Consider the following 26707-nt stretch of genomic DNA (forward strand, 5'->3'; position numbering starts at 1 on the left):
TAAGAAGCGTCTGGACAGCCATTTGTCTGAAATGGTATAGGGTTTCCTGCCTGAGCAGGCGGTTGGACTAGATGACCTCCAAGGTCCCTTCCAACTTTATTAATTCTTATTCTTATTCTTATTCTTATTCTTATCATCATCATCATCATCATCATCATCATCATCATCATCATCATTACCAGGTCATGGTTGGCCCAAAGGTGCTTTTCTAAAGGCAGCTAGACTTCGTTGTTTTTTTCCTTGAAAATATTTTGCTTCTCAACCAAGAAGCTTCTTCAGTTCTGACTGAATTGTGGGGAATGCAATGATTTATATTCCTTAACAGTCATCTGGTCATTAGCTCTCTGAGAGTTGTTCAGACCACTTTGAGGTTTATCTGTACCCTCAGGGTTACCTGAATCAGAGTGCAAATAGGTATGGGACTAGTCAGAGTACTTATGATCAGATGACTGCAAAGAATATAAATCCTCCCATTTCCCCCCATTCAATCAGAAACTGAAGAAGCTTCTTGGATGAGAAGCAAAACGTTTTCAAGAAAAAACACACAAGAAAGTTCATTTGTCTTATGGAAAAGCAGCTTTGGGGCTGCTATTCTAATCTTTTTGAAAGACTACTTTGCTTTGGAGAAGTGTTGAATGGAACAATGGCTTGAAACTGTTTCCCTCACCTGTAAGTTCCAATCTGTTAAAAATAACGCTGCCCTTTTATGACATCTAAAACAGCTACTACTTTGCTAATAGTAGGCCAGGCCTTGCAAGATGATGCATGTAAACCATTTTTGCCAAGAAAATCAATTCCCCCCATCAATCCAGTTGCCCCTCCAGCCTGCATTCACACTGTATTCCTGGGAGGGGAGGGGGGGACATGCCAAATAAATGCAAGCCTATCTTCAAATTTAATTTCCCCATGAAGCATTTTCAGGGGCTCCTTGTTTGCATCCACATAATATGTGATAGTCTCTTGTTGCCTAGGAATGCAAACTCCTTTTAAAAGAAAAAAAGAAAAGAAAAGGTGAGATTTCATCAGCTCTCTTTTTATCCATTTGGAAAATAAACCCCACACATCATTATTCTGCTATTTCAGAGAAAAGGGCTGAATGTTTTCATTAAGCATAACAGCTGCTTCTTTTGTAACAGCCGGATTTCACTAGTGAGGATGGCAAATTCAGCATTCCTCATTTAACACTAATTGCTCAAGCTTAGATTGTGGCTATTTTCTTCAACACTGTGTAAATGAATTCTGTGGCAATGAAGACAAAAGGGGAAACCTGGATCTGAAATGGTAACAAAGAAAAATTTAGAACAGGTGCCAGAGGCTGAATAACTGGGCCTCTGCCTGTGGTGTTAAGAGTCCATTGAAAAAGTTTAAGAGTTAACATGGGGATGCTGAATCCATGTTACATTTGTAGAAAGAAATAATAATTTGAGAAATGTCAGGTGTGAAAGCTTTGAAAAGGCTCCACAGATGCACACCAAGCATCAAAGAAGAATTTAGGTTTGGAGGTTTCTTAGATTAATTTTTAATAACCCCTGGGTTATTGGGTGACAGAAAGGTATAGTGGGAATTAGGCAATCTTTGAAGCCGTGCCATCCCAAGCAAGTGGCTCTTTTCTACTTTTGAGTTGAATTTTATACAAGACCATTTCTGAGGGAGCGTTGTGCAAAATGTCCTAAAGCAGTGGTTCTCAACCTGTGGGTCGGGACCCCATTTGGGGTCGATCGACCATTTAATGGGGGTCGCCAAGCAAGGCTGTCCGCCATTTTTTTTGTCTGCCATTTTTTTTGTCCACCATTTTTTCCCCCTTTTCCGGCGGGTGCCTTACCTCCCTTGGGCTGGGCCAGCTGGTGGTTGGCCTGCTCTGTCTCTGCCGCTTGCCAGCTACGCCTCGGCCGGCGCAGGGGGCGGAACCACGCATGTGCGGCGCTCCCGGGCAGGGAAAGTCCTCGACTTACGACCGGTTGGGTAGTCCTTGACTTACGACCGGTTTAGTCCTTGACTTACGACCGGGTTAGTCCTCGACTTACGACCGGTTGGGGTCGCGGCATTAAAAAGGTTGAGAACCACTGTCCTAAAGGGTCTTCTCCTTGGCCCAATGTTTCCCGCTTGGTTTATCTGATAGTAAGGCAGAGCAACAATGGGAGTTTGGAGTTACCTGCAATTTTGTACTTTGTGAAACAGAACAGTGGATCGTAGGCTAAGCAGCAGTCAAAAGCCAAAAAAAAAACCAAAAAAACCCTCACTTGTCTACAGGGTTATGAGGCTGTCCTCTGTGGCTGCTTCACAATCCCAGGACTGTTTTAGTTAATTTGCATGTACTCCAGTGATTTAAATTAATATGACAACAAATACTGTGTTTGTTATTTCTCGGGAGTTTCTCCTATGGTGTCTAGACAGAAGAACAAACACTAGGGAGCTTAGAAACTGCTTATGTTTGTATTACAGGCGGCCCCTGGGTTACAAACCATTCCCATGTCAAATTTATAGGTAAGTTGGAATGGATACATACCGTTCCCATTTAGTGTCAGTCAAAGATTTGTCACAGTACAGGGTAGTCCTCAACTTATGACCACAACTGAGCCCAACATTTCTGTTGCTACGTGAGACACTCATTGAGTTTTGCCCCGTTTTACAATCTGTCTTGCCACAGTTGTTAAATGAATCACTGCAGCTGTTAAGTTAATAACACAGTTGTTAAGTGAATCTGGCTTCCTCATTGACTTTGGTTGTCAGACGTTTGCAAATGGTGATCACATGAGCCCAGGACACTGCAACAGTCATAAATATGAGTCAGTTGCCAAGCATCCGAAGTTTGATCATGTGACCATGGGGATGCTGCAATGGTCGTAAGAGTGAAAAAGGGTCATAGGTTTGCTTAATAACTACTGCAACAATCATAAAACTGGGTCGGCCATGTAGGTGATCTGCTTTCTGACTGTCACAACTTAAAACCGTAATGCACAGGCTCCATTATGGTCATAAAACAAGGATTACCAGAACAAGTTCTAAGTCAGATGTTCTTAATGCAGAGACTGCTGGCATTTATCTCCTAGGACAGGGGTAGGCAACCTTGGCTCTTTTATGACTCGTGGACTTCAACTCCCAGAATTCCTGAGCCAGCCATGCTGAGGGGAAAGGGAGAGATTCCAAGCTGAGCCATGCTGGATCAGGAATTCTGGGAGTTGAAGTGCACGAGTCATAAAAAAGCCGAGGTTGCCTACCCGTGTCCTAGGATGAAGCATGCAAAAAAGGCATTGTTTCTATGTGTCTTCCTGGGATAAATAACTAAGGGTAAATTGTCTACAAAGTCATCCTGTACATTCCTTACAGGTCACAACTCAATAAAACAATGGACAGTTACCTTCCAAGAGACACATTTCTGAAATATATTAAGGATCCATTTAGAACACGTCTAAATCCCTTTATACAGATAGTCCTCGATTTACAGAAAATCATTTAGTGGCCATGTAAAGCAGGGGTGTCAAACTGCTGGCCCGCGGGCCGGTTGCATCATACAGAGGCTGCGCCCACTCCAGCTCTGGCAATGCGAAAAAAGTTGCGATATATCACAACACGTCATGTCACGCGGCGAGGTTGACACCTCTGAAAAAAGGTTGACAACACTGAAAAAAGTGAGTAATGACCGTTTTTCACAATCAAACCTCATACGCTTGGCAATTGACTCGTATTTATGACGGTTGCGGTATTCCGGGGTCATGTGATCACCATTTGCCACCTTCTGACAAGCCAAGTCAATAAGGAAGCCAGATACACTTAATACCTGTGTTACTAACTTAATAACTGCAGTGATTCATTTAATAACTGTGTCAAGAAAGATTGTAGAATGGGCCAAAGCTCACTTAACTGTTTTTCTTAGTAACAGAAATTTGGGGCTCAATTGGGGTTGTAAGTTGAGGATATCTGTATCTCCAGGCCTCTACAGACTTGTGGTTTGCTAGAGCCCTGATTTCTCCTCCTCTGTCGCTCTGTGGCTGTGATCACACAACACATCTAGCCAAATCAGTTAAACAGCCAGCAGCTGCATTTGCACCACATGCTAAATGCTGTTAGTGTTGGTTAGTGTTACCTTGCTTAGGTTTTTTGTTTTTTGTTTAATAGCTCAGTATGTTCTGGGAACACATCCAATTTGATTGGCTGACGATTCAATGTATTGTGTAAACCCAGAAATGAGTTATGCCAATAACCAAGGTAACTGTGATTGCAAACTCAGCGGTTGTGATAAACCAGGAGAATAAATGGGAGGGGCTTAGGTATCTTCCTCCAGCTGCTCCTCTTCACAAGAAAGGCCTCAATCATTCAATAACATATTTGTTTTGACATGCAAAACCACCCGTCCCAGTTTAAATCCTGGCATTTGGTACAGGTAGTCCTCAACTTACAACAGTTGGTTCAGTGACCATTCACAATTACAACAGCATTGAAAAAAGTGACTTAGGACCATTTTTTACACTTATGACCATTGCAGCATCCCCTTGGTTGCATGATCAAAATTCGGATGCTTGGCAACTGACTCATACTTATGACAGTTGCAGTGTCCTGGGGTCAAGTGATCACCTTTTGTGACCTTCTGACAAGCAAAGTCAAAGAGGAAGCCAGATTCACATAACAACCGGGTTACTAACTTATCAACTGTAGTGATTCTCTTAACAATTGTGGCAAGGAAGGTCTTAAAATGGGACAAAATTCACTTAACAAATGTCTCAATTAGGAACAGAAATTTTGGGTTCAATTGTGGTTGTAGGTTGAGGACTACTTGTAGAAGATCTCTAGCATTTCCCAAAACTATCAATCAGTATGTTGATAAAAGTGAGCTTATTTGATAAAGGATGATAAAAGACAGCTCTTCATTTTTGCTTTAGAAAGTGGTAAAAACAAGGATCATAGGAACTGTTTTCTCTGGAGTGGAATATTCCTTGCATTTTGCCATACCTCAAACTATATTGTTATATGAGGGGTTTTGTGCTACTTATTACATAGGGACAATATATGCAACACATTCTACTAAAGTAGAAGGAATCTACTTTTTGATCTTTGTCTAATTTAAACAGAGCGGCATCAATAATGAAGGCATGTCAAATATGGTAGGTGGATTTTGGTGGTAATGTAACCATTTTAGAATCCTGAGATCTACTGGTACTACCACATTGATATGCTGCTAACTATAAATAAAGTATAACCAAATCCAGATTACTAAAAAATATGGATTATAATTAAAAATGTTTAGGAATAATACATAACGTTCTCCCTCAGTTTAGTGGCTTTGAACTATAGCTCCTAGAATTTCCTGCCAACAAAAACTTTAACAGGGATTGATTCATTTCCTGAGGTTTATATGCCACTCCAATTACAAGTGACTCTAAGCCATTTGCACTTCAATTTATAGTAACAAGTTCAAAACATAACATAGCATAATTAATATAATACCAAGGAGAATCCATAACAATTAGTGAAAAACATTCCGTCTAGATCTTAATGGTCTTCCAGATTCCTAGCAGAGTAAGGACCTTTGTGAATTTTAACCTTTGTGAATCCAGAAAAGAGGGCACTGATACAGTTCTCTCATCATGAGACACTGTAGAGACAAGTCAACTCTTCACGGTAGACCAGATTAAGAAACCAAAGTTATGTATTAGACATGCTAATGCTACTTTTATAAGTTCAAACAGAATCTCAACATACCTGCCCTCTTTCTCCCTTCATCTACAAGAGAACTAGAGAAGGTCAAACCTGAAATGCTTTATCAAATTACATTTCTATCTTGGATCCAAATTTTTGTCCGAGTGATGTCTTAGTTCTAGCTCTTCCTCCTGTTCCTCAAGGTTACTTTTAAAGCCCATTACAGTTTGGGATGCTGGCAAGTCTTTCCTTCTTGTGGGCAAATGCTAGCTAAGAGTGGGCAGTCTCACCAATATCCAGATCTTTAACCATGAAGGGTTTTAAAGGTTACAACCAGCACCTTGAACTTCACTCAGTATAGCTCTCAAAGCAGAGGTCTCACACAAGGCAAGATTATTGCCTTTGTTACTTTAACTGCAGCTTGATGGACCAGCTGTAACTTCTGAGTGGTCTTCAATGGCGGTTCCACACTGACCACCATTGCTTGACATTGAGATGGGTAGCATATAAATTTAATAAATAAATTCCAAATGACCAAAGTGATCAAGCCATGTATCACTACAAGCAGGGCCTTCCAGTCAGAAAAGGATGTTACTGTTGGAAAAGAGAGTGTTGGTCAAAAGCCCTTCAGACCACAGCTACCGGTAGTACCTTCTCATATAAAATAGAGAGTTCCTTTCTATCAACTGAAATTGCTTAGTCTGGAAGGAAGAGAATCAGTGTAAAGAAGTACCAACTCTCACTTCTAACCCTTGAAACTAGTCCAGAAAGATAGCACAAACAATGGTATTGAAAGCTGCTGAGAGGCCTAGCAGAATTATGAAGGTCACATACATCCATCTTAATCTCACTATAGGTCATCCATAAAAGCAATCAATGTGATCTGGTGTCTCTGCTCAGGCCCTGATTCACAAATGGACAGCCATTTGTCCAAAATGGTATAGGGTTTCCTGCCTGAGCAGGGGGTTGGACTAGATGACCTCCAAGATCCCTTCCAACTTTACTATTATATGTTATTGTATTAATCAGAGCCCCCTTCATAATGCAGGCCTTCTACTTATTCAACCACCTTCTTCCCAAAGGGAAGGTTGAAGGGTAGTTAATAGTTATCAAAAACAGTTGGGTCAGATATTGACTCCTGGGGGTGGGATTTATCACTGCTTCCTTCAAGGCAGCCAGTGTAACCCTCCCTCATTCAAGGATGCACCAACCACTCCTCTGAGCTCACTTCCTGTTACTTGCAAGTGGCAGAGCTGATGTCACAGAGAATCCTGTCTATTTCCTCTGGACCAAGTACTGTAAGTTATAATCCTCCTAGAAGTAGACTTTGTCAATTCTATGAGATTCTCCCCCCCCCAAAAAAAAACCCATTCCTGAGCAAATATGAGTGACTTTTTTTCCAGATACCAAAGAAATTTATCATAGCAACCTATTACATTCTCGTCTACCCCATCCTTCCCTAAAAGCATCCAGGTTACACTACAAAGGGCTCCTAGTCAGCAATCTGTTTCTGTGCAAGAATAAAAGCGGGGAAACGTTGCTGCTTTTTCTGCACAATGTAGACTCAGACTTGAGCTTTTACCCATGAGTCATAATTGCTCTTTGTCTTTTATCAGTATCTAGGAATTTCCTATATTGCTTCATCTCCCAGAGCTCATCAAAAAAGCAGAAGTAATCTTGGCTTGGTGGAGAGAGAAAGAGAAATCACTCAGGCACAACTCTATCAAAAGCCCAGTTGCCTCCATATGCCAAAGATTGATCATAGTCTTGATAGAATTGCCTACCAGATCCATGGAATTCTTTAAGCATTCAACCAAGTAGATGCATTAGCTATCTGTGAAAGCCCCATCCATTTGGTTTCCCCTGGAGATTGGTGGCACTGGTTAGCTTCAGAGATATGAGTGGTCTCACCACGGCAAAGGATAAATGTTAAGGTTCTCCACTTCAGATCACATTGTATCAGTTCTGAGACAAAAACAGGTTGAATGTGTGATCCTCAATGTTTTGATCCTCAATAAATTGAGTCTAGCCCAAGATGGATATGGATTCCCAGCCTTATAAGTGGGAAATATCATCATCTACCTCAGGGGTAGTCAACCTTGGCTCTTTTATGACTTGTGGACTTCAATTGCCAGAATTCCTGAGCCAGCTTTGCTGGCTCAGGAATTCTGGGAATTGAAGTCCACGAGTCATAAAACAGCCAAGGTTGACTACCCCTGATCTACCTGGTGGTGAGTTCAAGTACCTCAGGAATGCCACTGTGCAACAGGGAGCCCAGTATAGCACTAGGAGTCCCAATTTGATCCTTGATTTCAGAAAGAAAGCTTTGTATCCAGTTATCTGTGAAACACCATTTTGGTTACCTGCAAAACATCCAAATGATACTTGCCAGCAATCTTCTCTTGCTCTTAGTTCACAGCTAATTCCAGATCCAAAACAGAGAGGGGCACATTTCTGATAGAGGAACACCCCTCTCTTTACTTATCTAGGTCTGAGATGCCCTTCCATCCGCAATTAGATGATACATAAAGATGTATTCATCTTTTCCAGTTTCATACCCCACAGTCCCTGACATTCAGCCCACACCTGTTTGAAGTTATAGTCTATACATCCTACCTTAATGCCATATGAATCAGTACTTTCTGTACTGTATTTTTAAATATGCACCTGAAACCTAAACAAACATATACTTGGGGAAACTGTAAAAATATATTTAAAAAAACAACCCTCCCACCCTTTGAAAACTTGATAAATTTCCACGTCCTCTTTTGTGGACTTTCACAAAGTTCCTGCTTTCTTTTTATTCCAGCATATTCTTTTATCATTTTTGGTAGGGAAGCCATAATATTCACAGCATATTATGGATTACCGTTTTGTCTCCTTTAGCGTGTCAGATAGCTAGCTGGTCTGAACTGTATGCTAAGCAATTGTTTGGTGCTCAAGTTTAACCATGATTAGTAAAGTTCAAAATATAGATGATCAAACTGACATGTTCTCATTTGTCTTTATAAAAACGAACCACAATTTAGAGTCAAATGCACAGAGAACCTGTTGGGAAACTGCCAGCCAGGAAAGGAGGAGGGGTAAAGTAGGGAATTAGCCTTGAGTTGTTCTGCAGTTGCAAGAGAATTAGGACTAACACCCGTCCCCAAACCTTATCTGTTTTTTCCCAAGAAAAGGCAAGCAGTCTGGGGAGATTCTTGTACAGATAGTCCTCAACTTACAACAGTTTATTCAGTGACCATTCAAAGTTACAACGGCACTGAAAAAAGTGACTTATGACCGTTTTTCATACTTATGACCATTGCAGCATCCCCATGGTCACATAATCAGAATTGAGATGCTTGGCAACTGACTCATATTTATGATGGTTGCACTGTCCCAGGATCATGTGATCCTTTTGCAAACTTCCAACAAGCAAAGTCAATGGGAAAGCCAGATTCACTTAACAACTGTGTTATTAACTTAACAACTGCAGTTTTTCATTTAACAACAGTTGTGATCATAAGTCGAGAACTACCTGTATTATCACTTGGAATATAATAAAGTAGTCAGCTTGAACCCTCAGGTGTGGATCTGCTTGCCTGCACCTGATGTAACCATAGGGGTTAATGTAAACCCCAAACCTTCCCATTTGTATCTTAGATCTAGGCTGCAAACTCAGCAGGAAACTAGGTTTGTTTGTGTCTAAATGTAGTCATTGTTGTAATGTTACTTAGCTTTCTTCTTTGCTTTGTGATTGTGCAGTTACAAAGCATTTTGGAACATTATTGTTTGCAGCTTGCTCAAAGCACACATTCCTCAATAGTCTTAATCAGCCTGCCTTCATATGGAATGTGCAAATACAAAGAATGAAACTTTTTTTCAAAATAAGCAGGGCATGAATTGGCCAAGGCTAAAATTTTTGAAATACTTTGGAAATGAGACCAATTTTTCATCACCCTCAAGAACTGATATCATCCCTTGACAAACCTTAACTTCTTAGCATCTGCTCTCTCGACTTAGTCTCCAATGTGGCTTTTTTACCTTTTGAATTTTATTCCAGACACGTTCTTTATCACTTTTCCTTCCTTCGAGGGTGTCCATGGCATCTGCCATTAGTGACTGCAGCTGTGACACCAAGATAAAAATTATCGGAATGGAATTCACACAGAAATAACTTCCCTAAATACACAGATTAAAAGCTAATTAAAAAATCATTTGTACGCTGATGATTTTATTGCTCATCTTTTGCACAATGAACGGCATCAGCATCATTTCGTCTATTTTTTTCCCCCCACTTGGACTCATCCACATTTTGCTTTTTGTTATTGGGGATAAATAATGACCCTAAATAAGTAAATATGCAATAGTAAATATGAGTTTTTAGCTTTTTAGGATTTTTTGTTGATAGTTTATAACAGTTGCAATTTTTTTTACAAATATATGTGTTCTATAACAATAAGGAAAAATTAGAACATAGAAGTACAATTAGTTTCAACATAACAATTAAATGCATACTTGTGTGTTCCACTAAAATTGGAATGAGACTAAAATGTATAGCACAATGGACACTTTTTAACCTGTTCTCTTTGAGTTATTTGTCTATTTGTGTTTATTTTTATATATATTATTCACATTCCTAGGCCAGTAACTTGTCAATGACTCTGGGCAGTGTACAAAATTAAAAACAAAGGAGTAAAAAACCATCACAAATGGAAAAAGATGTTAATCCTGGTGTAACAAGATTATTCTATTCTATTCTATTCTATTCTATTCTATTCTATTCTATTCTATTCTATTCTATTCTATTCTATTCTATTCTATTCATGTTAATCCTGGTGGCTTATATAAAGCCCCTTATATGGACAGCCTGCATCTCACCTTAGCTCAGAGGCCGAAGAAAGAACCAGATAAATAGTTTTGTGTAGTGATAACAATTGGGACTGACAACGTAGTTGCTAAGTGAAACATCACATTATCTATATCAGGATGAATCAGAGCACATGTAAAATACTTCACAGTACATTAGATTCCAAAATGGTATCAAAAAGTACAGTAAAATTAATACTTCCATTACAGGAAATATATGACACAAAACTAAATAAATAAATGGAATAAAAAGGTGAGATACTGGTTCCCTAAAAGGCATGTCATTCTGTTCTAGCGGAATAACACAGTTCATAGTTAACTCCAGGAAGCAGTCCCTAAATGAAGAAACTGCAGCTTTAAGCAGACCATTTTAAGCAAACTCTCAAAATCAGTTTCAATACAGATAGTCCTTGACTTACAACAGTTCATTTAGTGACCGTTCAAAGTTACAACATCACTGAAAAAAGTGACTTATGACCGTTTTTCACATCCATGACCATTACAGCATCCCCATGGCCATATGATCAGAATTTAGACATTTGGCAACTGACTCATATTTATGACGGTCGCAGTGTCCCGGGATCATGGGATCCCCTTTTGCGACTTTCTGGCAAGCAAAGTCAATGGGGAAGCCGGATTCACTTGATAACCGTGTTGCTAACTTAACCCCTGCAGTGATTCACTTAACAATTGTGAGAAAGTTGTTAAGAAAGATTGTAAAATGGGGCAACGTTCACTTAACAACTGTTACACTTAGTAACAGAAATTTTGGGCTCAACTGTGGTTGCAAGTCTAGGACTACCTGTACAACCTATCAGTTAAATCATTAATCTTCAGCAAGGCTGAAATTTATACACCACAGATGTGTACAGGATACAGATAACTACAGATCTATAAAGGTCATAAATACAAGGACTAGTTGCAAAGTAGTCTCTCTCTCTCTCTCTCTCTCTCTCTCTCTCTCTCTCTCTCTCTCTCTCTCTCTCTCTCTCTCTCTCTCTCTCTCTCTCTCTCTCTCTCTCTCTCTCTCTCTCTCTCTCTCTCTGTCTGTCTCTGTCTCTATCTGTGTCTCTGTCTCTGTCTGTCTGTCTCTGTCTTTGTCTCTCTTTTTCTGTCTGTCTGTCTGTCTCTGTCTTTCTCTGTCTCTCTCTGTCTCTGCCTCTGTCTCTGTCTGTCTCTCTCTTTCTCTGTCTCTGTCTCTCTCTGTGTCTGTCTGTCTGTCTGTCTGTCTGTCTGTCTCTCTCTCTCTGTCTCTCTTTGTCTCTTTCTCTGTCTCTCTCTGTCTCTGTCTGTCTGTCTCTCTCTGTCTCTCTCTCTCTCTCTGTCTCTCTGTCTCTCTCTCTGTCTCTCTCTCTCTGTCTCTCTGTCTCTCTCTCTGTCTCTCTCTCTCTGTCTCTGTCTCTGTCTGTCTCTCTGTCTCTGTCTCTGTCTCCCTCTGTCTCTCTGTCTGTCTCTGTCTGTCTCTGTCTCTGTCTCTCTCTCTGTCTGTCTTGTTGTGTTCTTTGTATCCCCCCCCCTTAATCCCCTATGTATATCCTGATCACCCATTAAGGGTGATTGCCCTTCACCATTGATCGCCCATTAAGGGTGATTGCCCTTCACCATTGATCGCCCATTAAGGGTGATTGCCCTTCTCCATCTGCATACAGTTTCATGTCCGTTGCTGGTTGGCTAACTAGCAACAGGGTCTTGCCAGCCAATGGAATTGTGTGATTACAAGCCAGGGGAATNCATGCCCGTTGCTGGTTGGCTAACTAGCAACAGGGTCTTGCCAGCCAATGGAATTGTGTGATTACAAGCCAGGGGAATCCCATAAAAGAGGGCTCCCCTGGCCCAGAGAGCCAGTCCGGATTTACCTTATGCCTTGCCAATAAACCAAGAGCTGACTGTCACTCGACTCGTGTCTTACTGCCTGCGCGATCTAACATGTCTGTCTCTGTCTCTCTCTCTCTTTGTCTCTCTCTCTCTCTCTGTGTCTCTGTCTGTCTCTGTCTCTTTCTGTCTGTCTCTCTCTTTCTCTCTTTCTCTCTCTGTCTCTCTGTCTCTCTGTCTCTCTCTCTCTCTGAAAGAGAGAGAGATATATCATGTTCCGGAGTTCAGGGGTGATAGACAAGGCACAACTGCTGTGTCCTATCAGATAAGGTTGCTTAGTGGATTGCTTAATGAAGCATTTTTACTCTTCCTGATCTTATGGGATGAACGGTATTTTTCTCCAATTCAAATTGCACCCCATCAGATATTGCCTGTCTTGCACAGAAATATGGGCAGACACCATATGTATCTTTTAATTAATTAATTAAACTGTAATTAAATTTTAAATTAAATGATTAATTAAATTTGTTTGCCACCCGTCTTGCTGTAAGGTGACTCTAGGCAGCTTACAAGATCAAAATGAGACTATAATTATATACACCAATGTATACAAATCTCAGTAAAATCATAATGAAAATACAGGTTATAACTAAAACTAAACGATGGGGAGGAAAGGAGCAGAATGTATGGGGGGAGAGGTGGAAGCTATGTTCTATGTTTCTTCCATAGGGCCAGGAGCTTCATTAAACTGGGAAACTGTAAACTGTAGTCTTAGTCAAGCTTTGCACAACCTGATAAGATGTATTTGGCTTTAGTTTAGCGTGTTGTATGAATCCAACCACTATGACGTATTCAATAATCTGGTCAAACAAACCATTATGTAATGCAATTTGTGAACCCAACCTCTATCGGATTCAGCCCTCTATTTAAAACTGTTCTTATAAACCTGTTTATATGCATCCGTCTGTTTATAAACATCCTTCTGAATTATATCTAGTTGTGCCTTAAGAAACATTAGTTTATTCACTGTAGAATATTCATCTCGGGCTTCTGATGCTGCCAAGTTTAATAAAGAAAGCTCGAAAGCTTTGCAGACCCGCTAGAGGTGATTTGCTGCAATACTACCCTTGAAAAGGTTATTGGGATTTTCCAGAAGATGAAGTTTGCAAGTGGAAGAGCTAGTTTTAACTACTGTTTTCATGGCATGTGTTTAAACTGTGATGTATAGCTTGGGATGTCACTCTTCTCAAAAGGGGAAAAAAAAAACCTAGACACAGTTCATTTGCATATCATAATTAATTTAAATGCATGCACAGTTAAAATTATCCCTTGTAACAGTTTGAAGCAGAGCTTGGGATTTTGTATTTTATCAGAAGGACTGATATATTTAGGAAGGGTCTACTTCAAACTGTCACAAGGGATAATTTTAACCAGTTTTAATGATCAGGGGCTACACTTAACATTTTTGAGAGGAGCCAAGAATTGCTGTGGGTGGAACGGTGTATATACAGGCAGGATTAAGACGCTGGTTCTCGCCTTCTCCAGATTTTCTTTACTTTTAAAATGTGAATTAAAGCTCAGACTTGGTATCCCTCCTCTCAAATTTTCAGTTGTTGCATTCAGTCGCTGAGCACGACTTCTAGAATCAACAACCCCTCACCCCAAAAAAATCCAACACAGGACATAGCCATCAGCCACAACCCCAGGGAAGCAGGATATGACCTTTAGGACATAATAGGATTAACCCACCATCATCAGAATACCACAAAGGACACTCAGGCTCAGGTCAAAGTACATGACACAGGTAATACAAAGCCTCAAACAGGAACAACTCCAAACACAAAAGCCCAGGAAGGTATAAAAAACCCACCACTCCCAGCAACATGTGGTCAGCTTTCCCAGAGCCACGCTTCTGTCTAGCTTTGCTCTTCAATAAACCACCACCTTCTTTCTAAAGCAGTCTCCATTTTCTTTATTCCCAGCTTGGACTGGACTCTGATGAAGATTTTTCTTTCAACAGCATCACATATATGATAGAACACAAGTTATGAAAATTATAATTTACAGTCTTTCATAATAGAACAAAGAGATCTATCAATGGCCATAAAAATATTGATCTGAATTCACTGCACTTTATATGCTTAGCCCAGACTTTGGCAGAATGTTATGCTCAAGATTTCAGAGTCCCAGTACATATTTCTAAGGGCCAGAAAACAAAAATAAAATTCTAACTTCTTTCCTTCTTTGTCCTTCAAACCAATTCCAAAAGGATTAAAAAACGGCAGGCTTACCAGTTCAGCATCTGGCTGGTTGATATCCTGGAGGTAAGGAATAGTGGCAAGTTCAGCCATAGCTTGATTGATCACTTGAGATTGTTCCTTGATACGCTGCAAGCGTCCAAGGAGGCTTGCATATTGCAGCTTTTCTATCACACCTGAACATGCACAGAAGGATTCCTGGGCTCATAAGGAAAAGAAGAGTAGTTAGAGGGGAACCTGTGGAAGTGGTCTCATTTCATCCCTTAACAAATGACAGTGCCTCTTACTATAATCACACATTCGCCTTTTAAATAAACAGGCCAATAGAATATTTTTAATCTATATCTGTTAACTAGGAGTAAACAAGTACGGCTCCAATACATGTGCTCCCAGATGCTATAGGTATACTCTTTCTCCATCTATGACAGTGGTTCTCAACCTTTTTAATGCCGCGACCCCAACCGGTCGTAAGTCGAGGACTAAACCGGTCGTAAGTTGAGGACTAAACTGGTCGTAAGTCGAGGACTAAACCGGTCGTAAGTCAAGGACTACCCAACCGGTCGTAAGTTGAGGACTTTCCTTGCCCGGGAGCGCCGTGCATGCGTGGTTCCGCCCCCTGTGCCAGCCGAGGCGTAGCTGGCAAGTGGCAGAGACGGAGCAGGCCAACCACCAGCTGGCCCAGCCCAAGGGAGGTAAGGCACCCACCGGAAAAGGGGAAAAATGGCGGACAAAAAAAATGGCAGACAAAAAAAATGGCGGTCAAAAAAAATGGCGGACAAAAAAAATGGCGGACAGCCTTGCTTGGCGACCCCCGTGAAATGGTCGATCGACCCCAAATGGGGTCCCGACCCACAGGTTGAGAACCACTGATCTATGAGTTGCTGATGAACTGTAATTATAATATAGAGTGCCATAGTGGCACAGTGGTTAGAATGCAGTATTGCAGTAATTGTGCTGACTGCCAGCAGTTCGATTCTCACTGGCTCAAGGTGACTCAACCTTCTATCCTTCCGAGGTCGGTAAAATGAGGACCCAGATTGTTGGGGGCAATATGTTGACTGTGTAAACTGCTTAGAGAGGACTGTCAAGTACTGTGAAATGGTATGTAAGTCTAAGTGCTATGGTTATTGCTATAATGTGACAAGAATGGGGAATATTATTACATGGAAATCCTAATTAATAGAATGAAAGTTTAATTAAAATGGCTTTTTATTTTGGTCCCGCCCATTTCCTTGTCCTCCCATGCTAATTTTATTTTATAATTTAGTCCTCAGCATATTAGTTCAAGGTCATTTGAAGTCCTTAGGCCTCCAACATGGCGGGTGCAGATGAAGTGACAGAGATCTTCTATAAGAGATCACACTTCATCCTGAATCTCTCAGTCACACATGGAATGTATTAGCTTAACTATATTTTATGCCCAGATTTACTGCTTCACCAGAAAGTTGCTAGGCATATGCTTAAACAAACAAGTTCAGCACTTTGTAGAAGAGTGCTAAACCATATTCAACCACATCAGTGATCTGTCACTAGGGGAACTTGAAAAATAGCTAAAGGCACTTGCCCATACTACCTAGGTTTACTGCTAAGTCCGTGCTACAGACAATGATGGATCTTTTTTCCTGCTGGTAAATGACACTAAATCAGAGAGGAAACACAGCCAGGGGAATCCATCGATTGGTTCCTAAAAACTGTTGCATATTTAATATGCAACCACAATAAGCAGACTCATCACCGAAGTTGAGTAAGGATCCCACACTTTAAAAGGGACATGGAGAAACTGGAGCAAGTTTAGAGGAGAGCCGCCAGGATGATAAGGGACGTTGAAATCAAACCTGGGGGAATGGTTAAAGGAGACTGGGATTTTTAGCTTGCAAAAAACAAGGGAGAAGTGAGACATGATAACTGTCTACAAAGATATAAAAGGGCTGTCAAGTACAAGGAAAGGAAATAGATGTTTTTGTTGAAACTGAGGGCAGGACAAAGATCAATGGATTAAAAAAGGAAATGTTTCTAGGGTGGAATATTAGGAAGAATTGGTTATGGTAAGAGGTAATAGCTAAAAGAACTGTTAGCTTAGAACAGGGGTGAGCAACTATAGCAATTTGACAACCTGTGGACTTCAACTCCCAGAATTCCATGCTGGCTCAGGAATTCTGGGAGCTGAAGGAATTCTGGGAGCTGAAGTCCACAGGTCATCAAATTGCCATAGTGTCCACCTCTGTTCTAAACTAACAGTTCTTTTAGCTATCACCTCTTACCATAACCAATTCCTCCTAATTTAGAACAATGGTGGATTGTCTTCTTCTGAAGTTTGCAAATGGGGAACGAATAGACACCTTCTGGGGTAGTTCAGTGCATTTCTGCACTGAGCAGGATGTTGGACTAGATTACTTATAAGATCCCTTCCAATTCAGACATTCTGTGATTCTTCATATGAAATGCACTCAATTGGCAAATAATCATTCTTAAACTGGTTACTGAATTAAAACAGGCTCGGTCCTATGCATAAATATTGTGTCTATTTTAAGGACTTGCATAGTAGCAACAATATAATCATGTATTCTTGCCTTTACCAAGGTACATTGTAATTTGGAAAAAGTACAGTATACTGTAGGTTATCCTTGACTTACGACTGATCACTTAGTGACCATTTGACGTTATGATGGATGAATCCCCCCCCCCAATGTGGTTACATTATCACATTTTGAGTGCTTAGCAAACACATCACTTTTATGGCCATTTGCAGCATCTCTCAGTCATGTGTGACCATGCAATTCAATTTTTTTTTGCTGGTTTCTACTAGTCATATAAAAAGGTCTTTAAATATTAAATAATGAGTTACCAATAAAGGAGAATATTTGTAGCTCAGGGTTGAAATGCTGGGTCCTTGGTACTCTCTGAGCTTGGTTGTTTTCTTCTCTCTTTCTTCTGCAAGAAAACAACCAAGCTCAGAGAGCACCAAGGACCTCCCAAGTTATGAATGAACTGAACAGGTTGAGTTCACACAGAAGACTATGCCACAAAAAAGCTACTCAGGATTAAAACGAACCAAACTTGGCACCTTATACAAATCCACCTGCTAAATCTGGTTAAATGTATTGAATACAAAGGCTGCAAGTATCTTCTAACAGATGAATTGAAAAAGGAATAAGAAGATGATTTTCCCCTCAACATCTGGGCTCATAAGCTTTCTTCATTTTTCCCCTTTAAAACTGTTTGGGTTACTTCACTAACATGTTAGAATTGGGAAGAAATGTGGTGATAGGTACATCTCTTCTGTCCCTTCACAGTCAACTTTTAAGTAAAACCCTGAGGCATTGCTTCTGGCAGGATTTGAAATGCTGTATGCCAACATCTCAGACTGGATTTTTTTTTTTCTGAGCAAAGGAAGTGTTATCTAAAGATGGCCTTGAAATAACTAGGTCAAGTCATGCAATGGGAAAAAAAAGAGAGAGACAGAAGTGGAATCAGGAAGACTTAATACCTGAGAGTTCTAGTTAGGAAGCATTCTGCTTTCCAGTCCTCTTTTATACAAGCACTTCATCCCCTGTGACACCAGTGGGAGGAAGAGGTTTCCAAGAAGGGAAAACTCAAATGGATTAATCAGAATCTTGGATGAATTCACTAGATATCTTTCAGATGATTCCTTACATCCCCTAGCTCAGGGCTTTTCAACCAGTGGTACGGGTGCCACCTGTGGTACATTGGCACCTGGCAGGTGGTACGCGACCATCCTAGAAAACTGGTAGCGGGGGAGGGGAATGAGCTGAACCGGTGGCAGCACCGCACAAGCCTGAGCGAGAGACGGCTGGAGCTGCAGGGCTGTCAGGGCTCAGTGGAAGCGCCAGGATCAGCACTTCTTCAGGGCTGTCAGGGCTCAGTGGAAGCGCTAGGATCAGTGCCTCTTTCCAGCTGATCGGCGCTTCTTTGGGGCTGTCAGGGCTCAGTGGAAGCACCAGGATCAGTGCCAGGCTCCAGCTGGAGCTCGGTGCTGATCCTGGCGCTTCTGCTGAGCCCAGAAGAAGCACCGATCAGCTGGAATGTTGCAGCATCTCCAGGGTCTTGTGATTTACATTCAGATGCTTGGCAACTGATTCATATTTATGATGGTTACAGTGTCCCAGGGTCATGTGAAGTGACCAAAACCTGTTGCAACCACCCAGCAGATGGGGGGGGGGAATAAAAATCAAACACCCCCCCACCCCACCCCCGCTGCCAATCCTCAACAGAAATGCCTCACAACAATGAAAACCTCGGACAGGAGGAAGAGCGCCGCCGGGTGGGCAGGCAGGTGTCTTGCTCGGCTGTGGCTTGGGGGGCACTTTTTTCGGTGCCATTGTAACCTTGAACAGTCACTAAGTGAACTGTTGTAAGTTGAGGGCTACCTGTACTTCATCACTTTTTTCCTTTTGGGGGGGGTGTCAGCAAGTTTTTGACACCTTGCTAGGTGACTGGTGGTACTCAGATACTGCCATATCCTAAAAGTGGTACAATGGGTGTAAAGGTTGAAAAGCCCTACCCTAGATGAAGTACAGTTGCTTTGCTTTCATCCCTGGCCTACAGTTGAGGCCGCTGAAATTTGTTCTTGGTTGTTCCACTCCTAAAAACAGAGGCATGGCCCAGGAACCAAATAAAAGGCAACCTAAATGATGATAAAGGCAGAAAACAGGCAGCATCTGAGAAAACTGGGGAAAGAGAGATGTTTTTTTCTTTCCCTCAGACGGGCACAAGGGAAAACTTTTCGAGTCATTTCCCTCAGACGGAGCCAAGATTAAGAAGAAGAGAAGAGTCAAGAAGCACAGCCAGAAACAAACAAGATGAAAAGGTGAAGAAAAAGCCAAGACTTTGACAGGATAGAAATAGAAAATAGAAACTGAAAAAAATAAAAGTCGTGCTGAACTCCATACAAAAAGGAGTAGAGCTCTAGAGAGTGACAATACAGGGATTAAGACGTAAGACTACAGAAATCAGCAGGAAAGAAGCACATTAGTAATGTAGAATAGAAAAACGTGAGAATGTGGTGAAATTGGGCTTTAAAGAATAATATATTAATGTAGATTAAGAGCCTATTGCCTTAAAAAGAGGACAATAAGCAGCAGGTGAATGAACTCAATTATAATGAAGATATACTGTACCTTTGAAAGAGCTGAAGGACCAGGTTAGGGATAGATTGTTATGGAGAAAATCTGTCTGCAGCTAATCCTCATTTAGTGACCACAATGGGGACCAGCTACTGCTATGTAGCATGGTCATTAAGTGAAACATCATGTGACAGTGACTTACAATTTTACTGCCACTTGCTCAGTTAATACTGCTTGTCATAAGCCAGTTGTAAAGTATACAAGTGATGATCATATGACTGGGGATGCTGTGACAGTTATACATTGGTTGCAAAGCGCCTGAATGATGATCACATGATCATGGGGCAATGTGATGGTCATAAACGTGAAGATTGGTCTCAAAGCTATTTTTGTACACCCTCATAACTTAAAACAGTTGTTACAGAAATTAGGCAGGCAGTAAGTGAGGACTACCTGTATATGACTCTATAAGACTGATAAGGATGGCATGTAAAAAAAATACTGTGGATAGAAAAATAAAAAGAATAGTTCTATTACCAGTATAAGATTGATTTCTGCACTAGTTGAAGGCATTTATAATTGACAATGCCTTTTTTAAATTTGTAAAAGAAAAGTCTCCCCCTGTCACTGAAGGAAGAAGATAGAAAAATCCATTCAACTGTCCAAAGTTTCAATACTTGATGTGTATTGAATTTGGGTCATTCTGGTTATTGGTGGTTTAAAGAAAGAACCTGCAACACGAAGTGAATCCTGGGGGAATCCGCCAATTCCTTTCCTTAGCTTAGTCTGCATCAGGTGTTGATGGACAGTGCCTTTCCTAGCTCAAATTAGCCTTGGATGTTCGGGATAAGCAATGGGGCAGAATTTATGACATTATGCTTTTCTTCTGGCTTAAGGACTAGTGGAAGAGCCACCACAGGTCCTGTTTTGCATGGGACTGAATAATAGAGAAAACTTCCTGGATTTGGATTCATGTTGGTTTTGCTTAGCTGTCCCTGAACATTTTGGTTGAGGAAACCATGGTTTATAGCAGGCATGTCCAACCCGTGGCCCCCGTTTCTCATACGGCTCTGGACAGCTAGTAATGTGGTTGCACAAGATTGTAAACTTTTAATATTATTATGTTATTTTTAGTGATAGTTATTATATTATATATTTTATATGAGTCCCACGACAATTCTTCTTGACTCTATGTGGCCCAGGTAAGCCAAATTTGGACATGCCTGGTCTATAGGCAACATGTATGCTTGGAATGTATGTGCAATGGAAAAGAATCCAGATCTAAGCATGATGTCATGTGTCTGATTAACAAAACACTTAAAAGGACTTTCAGGCATATTTTTCCTAAAAGCATTTATTAAGGCTACAGAGACGTCAGTACGGCATGGTGGAAATGCTTAGATCTGGATTCTTTTCCGTTGCACATACATTCCAAGCATTTTTCCCCGCCCCTATTTTGGGGTCATGGTTCACATCTTCCAATTAACTTGGAAGATGTGATTTACTTCCGGTTTCTTTTTCCCAGGCTTTCCTTATTCTCTTCCCCTTTCACTGTTGCCTGATTTAACTATAAAAATACCAGACAGTTCTGCATATTGTCAAAGCAAGAATATACAGTATTTGCAGCGTTGACATCCCCTGTGTCAAGGTTTTCCCTCTGATATTTGTTAACAACAGGCCAATTTTTGACAGGGCAAGCATATATCTTTTTTAAAGATATATATTATATATCTTTATATAATGAAGGAAGTATACCAATGTCTTCAGTTCACCCCCCCCCCAACTCCTTGAAAAAGGCCTGAAATTGCACTTTTTTCTATTGATTTTTGTTAACTGAATTTTAGCAGCACAATTATAGGCTATTTTAGCTGGCTTGGGCAGACTGCTTTTTTAAAGAGTAGAAATGTGAGTGTTTTGTTTCTCTCTCTCTCTCTCTCATCCCCACCTATAAAACATTTGTTACGTCCAGCTGGTCAGGAAAGTGAATTGCAATCCTTGACATATCCCTGGTTTAAATAAATAGTCCAGGAAGAGATAGGGTGCTGCATCCATCACGCTCCTTAGCACAGATGTGTCAAGATTGTGGCAAAGCACTTCTTTTCATTCCAGCTTTTTCTAAATGAATCTTGTTTGGTTCTCGAGCACCATAAAAGCTTTTTTTTTTTTTAACACCAGCATGTATAAGAACATGATATCATCATGATGCATATTGTACATGGCATTATCATTCAAATGGCTCAATTATATCACTTATATATCAATTATATCAATTATATCACTCAATTATATCCCTATATCATTAAGACCACACTTGGAATATTGCATCCAGTTTTGGTCACCACAATATAAAAAAGAGGTTGAGACTCTAGAACAGGGGTAGTCAACCTTGGCTCTTTTATGACTCGTGGACTTCAATTCCCAGAATTCCTGAGCCAGCTTAGCTGGCTCAGGAATTCTGGGAGTTGAAGTCCACGAGTCATAAAAGAGCCAAGGTTGACTACCCCTGCTCTAGAAAGAGTGCAGAGAAGAGCAACAAGGATGATTAGGGAACTGAAGGCTAAAACATATGAAGAACAGTTGCAAGAATTGGGTATGTCTAGACTAGTGAAAAGAAAGGACTAGGGGTGATATGATAGCAGTGTTCGAATATTTGAGGGGCTGTCATAAAGAAGAGGGGGTCAAACAATTCTCCAAAGTATATGAGGGCAGAACAAGAAGCAATGGATGGAAACTCATCAAGGAAAGAGAACTAAGGAGAACTTTCCTGACAGAACAATTAATCCAGAGGTCTCCCCATCCCCACCCCCAGGCCCTAGGCCACTACCAGCCTGCGACCCATTTGGAACCAGTCTGCAGAAGCACATGTACGCACACAGTTCCATTTATGTGAGTGGCAGCTGTATGTGCCCACACTCGTTGAAATGGAGTTGCACGAGAGCTCACCCACCACTCACGTGTAACCATTCCCTCTCCCTCCCCCCCGCCGGTCCACAAAGCCAGAAAGGTTGGGGATCGCTGAATTAATCAGTGGAACAACCTGCCTCCAGAAGCTGTGAATGCTCCAACACTGGAAGATTTTAAGAAGAGACTGGACAGCCATTTATCTGAAATGGCATAGGGCAGTGATGGCGAACCTTTTAGAGACCGAGTGCCCAAACTGCAACTCAAAACCCACTTATGCATCGTCGGGTGCCAGGTGGGTGTGGCCCATTGGGTGGGTGTGGCCCATTGGGTGGGCGTGGCTGCAGTGGTAATGGCAGACTGGGTGGGACTAAAAAGTTCAATCAATCAATTCCAACGTTGCAAGATCTTTTTTTCCCGCAAGAAGTTGAAATTGACTGATTGATTGAACCATTTTTGGGGGGCACACGGCGGTGGAGGCCTAAAGCAAAAAGGTTTTATAAAACCCAGCTGAAGGCCTAGGACTGGGGCGATGGTACGAGTGCCCACAGAGAGGGCTCTGAGTGCTGCCTCTGGCACCCGTGCCATAGGTTCGCCATCACTGGCATAGGGTTTCCTGCTTGAGCAGGGGGTTGGACTAGAAGACCTCCAAGGTCCCTTCCAACGGTGTGATTCTGTTATAGACATACTTTCTAATGTAATTGTCCTGTCATTACAGAACAGAAATTATTTATTTATTCGTGGTTTTTAGTATCGCCTGTTCACCGCCCTGAATCCCGCAAGGGAGATAGGGCGGTATATAAATTTAATAAATAAATAAATAAATTACAACATGGGGAGGGGCTGTTGCAATCAGGTTGATAGGAGATTCTCGTTGGGGAAATGATACAGGACTTTCCCCAACTGTGGTTCCAGGATGAATCAGTGTCCCCCACTTCAGTTTTATTAGCATTTAAAGAGACGGGTGATGCAGCTGCGAATCATCTTGTCTAGCTTGAATCCCAGGAGTGTGATACAAGTCAGGACTACATCATATCAACCTGCAGTTGGGAATACATTATTTCTTATGGATTGGCCAGAACCCAAGTGCCTTGTAGGTGGTAAATGAGCAGAGCGGGATGAAAGCTATAATAAATCTTTGCTGCACATTTAACTGAATGGAGGGCATTCTGGTTTCCTTTGCCTGCACATCCATACATTTGGGCTTAAAAAAATCAAATTGAAGAGCTAATCTGGCTACTGCTGAATAAACAAGGCAATTTCTCTTAAGCCCATGGTGGAAGAAATAACCCTCAAGCCTTGTTCTCATATTTAAGAGGGGAGGGGGAAGGAGGGGATTAGAGCAGGTTGAATGCTGTCAGGGGCTGTATTTCAGCGGTAATGAAAAAAATGCCAAAAGAGAGTGTAAATAACTGCCTCCGGCAGCAATAGAAGCCCATGGGGATCTGGCGCGCATGATGAAAATTACCTGAGTGATGGTGGAGTTCAAGAGACAACTAAGAAGCAGTAAAGAAAATAATAAAGTGTCCAAGGAGAAGCTAAAAACACCTTGTCCTGGTCCTGCAAAGGTTAAGTAAAGAGGAAGCTGAAAATGAAGGCTTCAGGCACCCTGAGCTGAATGATCAAGACTTGACAAATGGGATGAGGGCTGAGGAACAGGGTTGGCACAAGGCATTTGAAAACAGGCTTTTAAAAGGAATGAAGTCAGCAAACAGAAAAAGGCTTGCCAGCCAGGCCCAGTTGAGCAAAAAAACAAAAACAAAAGAACTCCCTCTGCCCGCCCCCGCCCACCCCTCAAAAATCTAAAAGCCAAAACTAAGCAGTAATCAAAAGCAGAAGACCTTTTTGGTCAAGCAGAAATAATCCGGGTATAATCCCGGGAAAGGAAATTTGATCACACGATCTTCATATGAGCCCTGGAGGCGCAGTGGTTAAATTGCAGCACAGGTCGTCCTCGACTTACAACAGTTCATTTAGTGACTGTTCAAAGTTACAAAGGCAGTGGGAAAAGCGACTTATGGCCATTTTTCACACTTATGATGGTTGCAGCGTCCTCATGGTCATATGATTTACATTTGGATCGCTTGACAATATAATTGTGATGGTTGCAGTGTCCTGGAGTGATGTGATCCCCTTTTGCAACCTTCTGACAAGCAAAGTCATTAGGGAAATCAGGTTCACTTAACAACCTTGTTACGAATTTAAGAACTGCAGTGATTCACTTAAGAAATGTGATGAGAAAAATCACAAAAGGGGGCAAAACTCACTTAATAAAGTTCTCCCTTAGCAACATAGATTTGGGGCTCAGTTGTGGTCATAAGTTGAGGACTGTCTGTATTGCATGCAAAGTCAGCCCACAGTCTGGAGTTCAATCCTGATGGGGCTCAAGGTTGACTCAGCCTTCCATTCTTCCGAGGTCGGTAAAATGAGGACCCAGATTTTTTTTTGGGGGGGGGCAATATGCCAACTCTGTAAACCGCTTAGAGAGGGCTGTAAAGCATTGTGAAGCGGTATATAAGTCTACATGCTGTTGCTATTGCTATTTTATCTCCCTTGGTGTAGGGACCTTCTTGTGGGACTTTCTATAGGTTGGTTCTCATCAATTAACCAAGGACTCAAAAGAGTTACTCCAAAGTTTAGGCCAGCTTTCTCCAACTTATTTTAGCTGTGCTTTGCGGGTAGCTAGCATAGCCAAAGGCCATGTTGCCATATGCATGAATTATCCAACCCATCTGGAGGGTACCATGTGGTCAAAGACTCATTGATGAAACATTGATGGGCAAAATTGTCAAAGTTATTTTTTTTTAAAAAAAAAATGTAGTGAATCTCTTCCACAATGGCAGCCTCAAGCAACCCACTTGATTTAGTTCCTAGATTGATCTATTTTCCGGGTGTGTACAAACATTAATAAATTAATTCAGTAGGCTGGGATGCTAGAACATAAGGACATAATTGTAACTAAGTTCTGCTAAGAAATGCCCCTGAGTTTCTCATAGGCAGGTGTAAGAATAGGGTCTTAAATGATAATGTGATTGTGAACCAAAGCAAACTTCACTTTGAACCCTTTGAAAAGGGTCTCAGTCTAGATTTTTTTTGTGGTCTTCTTGCTTTTGAAAAATTAGTAGTTTCTTTTCATCAGAAACTTGGGCAAATCATCAAACAGCCACATGGTTTTCACACATCCCTTCCAATTCTTTTGATGGGATTGGACGGAACATGCATAAACAGCACCCTCCTCTGAGTGGAAGAACACTTAACAGGTTTCAGCAAATAGGATAGCCTTGTTTATTCCTTTTTTTTAAAAAAAAAATCTTTAAACTTTTAAAATATTTTCTAGCAGATTTGGATGAAAGTTGCAGCTATAATTGCCTTTTCTGAAATCTGAAAACTCCCTAAATTGCAAAAGCGGTACAAGAGATTTATGTAAGGAAGGGATAAACTAGTTCATCATACACTTGGAAGACATCAGGCCAAAACTTTACTTCCTTTTAAGTTATAAGCCCGAAGATTTACTTCCCCTTAAGCCTACTTGCTCTTAAAATCCAATTCACTAACCCATTTAAGCTGAAATATGGAAATTCAATTCTAAGGACACTAACTATTACCAAATGGGCTACGTCTTTAGATACTTTGACACAGCTGACTTGCAGATTTAAGCTAAGTAGTTCTTTTCCTCTCCTCCCTCATTAACTGGATAAGATGTTCGACTAGAAGTAACGATGGACTGGGGAAAAGGTCTCAGGGAAACATAGTCTTACCGTTAATTTGGTGCCTCTAATAAAATCCATTATTGGTAAGATCCTTTTTCCAATGGTCTCCAGGTGTCTCTGGGCCTCATCTTTTGTGATAGGGCTGAAAGGAGCTTTGTGCTCTGGTGAGAACGGGAAAAAAAAAGTTACACTGAATATATATATTTAAAAGTGTTATTATGATTTGCTATGTGTAGGTGAGAGACAGTTCTCAGATGATCACAAATGGTTTGATGGTTACTCCCCCCTCCCAAGGAAAATGACTTCTAACCATTAGATCATGAAGGTGAGAGAAAAAGGTGTAAGCAGAACTGGGTTGTTTCGTATTTGGTATCAATTATTCTGCTTCCAAATAAATTAAAGCAGTAAACATGACCCTACTCAAATATGCCCATACATTTATATTCATATTTATATC

General features: G+C 41.0%; 1 protein-coding gene across 1 annotated transcript in view; it reads right to left on the bottom strand.

Annotated features, from left to right (window-relative positions):
- Positions 1-26707, bottom strand: part of SPATA16 (spermatogenesis associated 16) — a 168546-nt gene that overhangs the window by 17684 nt on the left and 124155 nt on the right. The window contains exons 7-9 of the mRNA XM_015817427.1: positions 26299-26411; positions 14589-14753; positions 9661-9744 (exon numbers count right to left, since the gene is read on the bottom strand). Coding sequence (XP_015672913.1) covers positions 9661-9744; positions 14589-14753; positions 26299-26411 — 362 coding nt within the window. The remainder of the gene's footprint in view (positions 1-9660; positions 9745-14588; positions 14754-26298; positions 26412-26707) is intronic.

Source organism: Protobothrops mucrosquamatus, unplaced genomic scaffold (assembly GCF_001527695.2).
Source record: "Protobothrops mucrosquamatus isolate PMUCROS unplaced genomic scaffold, P.Mucros_1.0 scaffold589, whole genome shotgun sequence".
NCBI lineage: Eukaryota > Metazoa > Chordata > Lepidosauria > Squamata > Viperidae > Protobothrops > Protobothrops mucrosquamatus.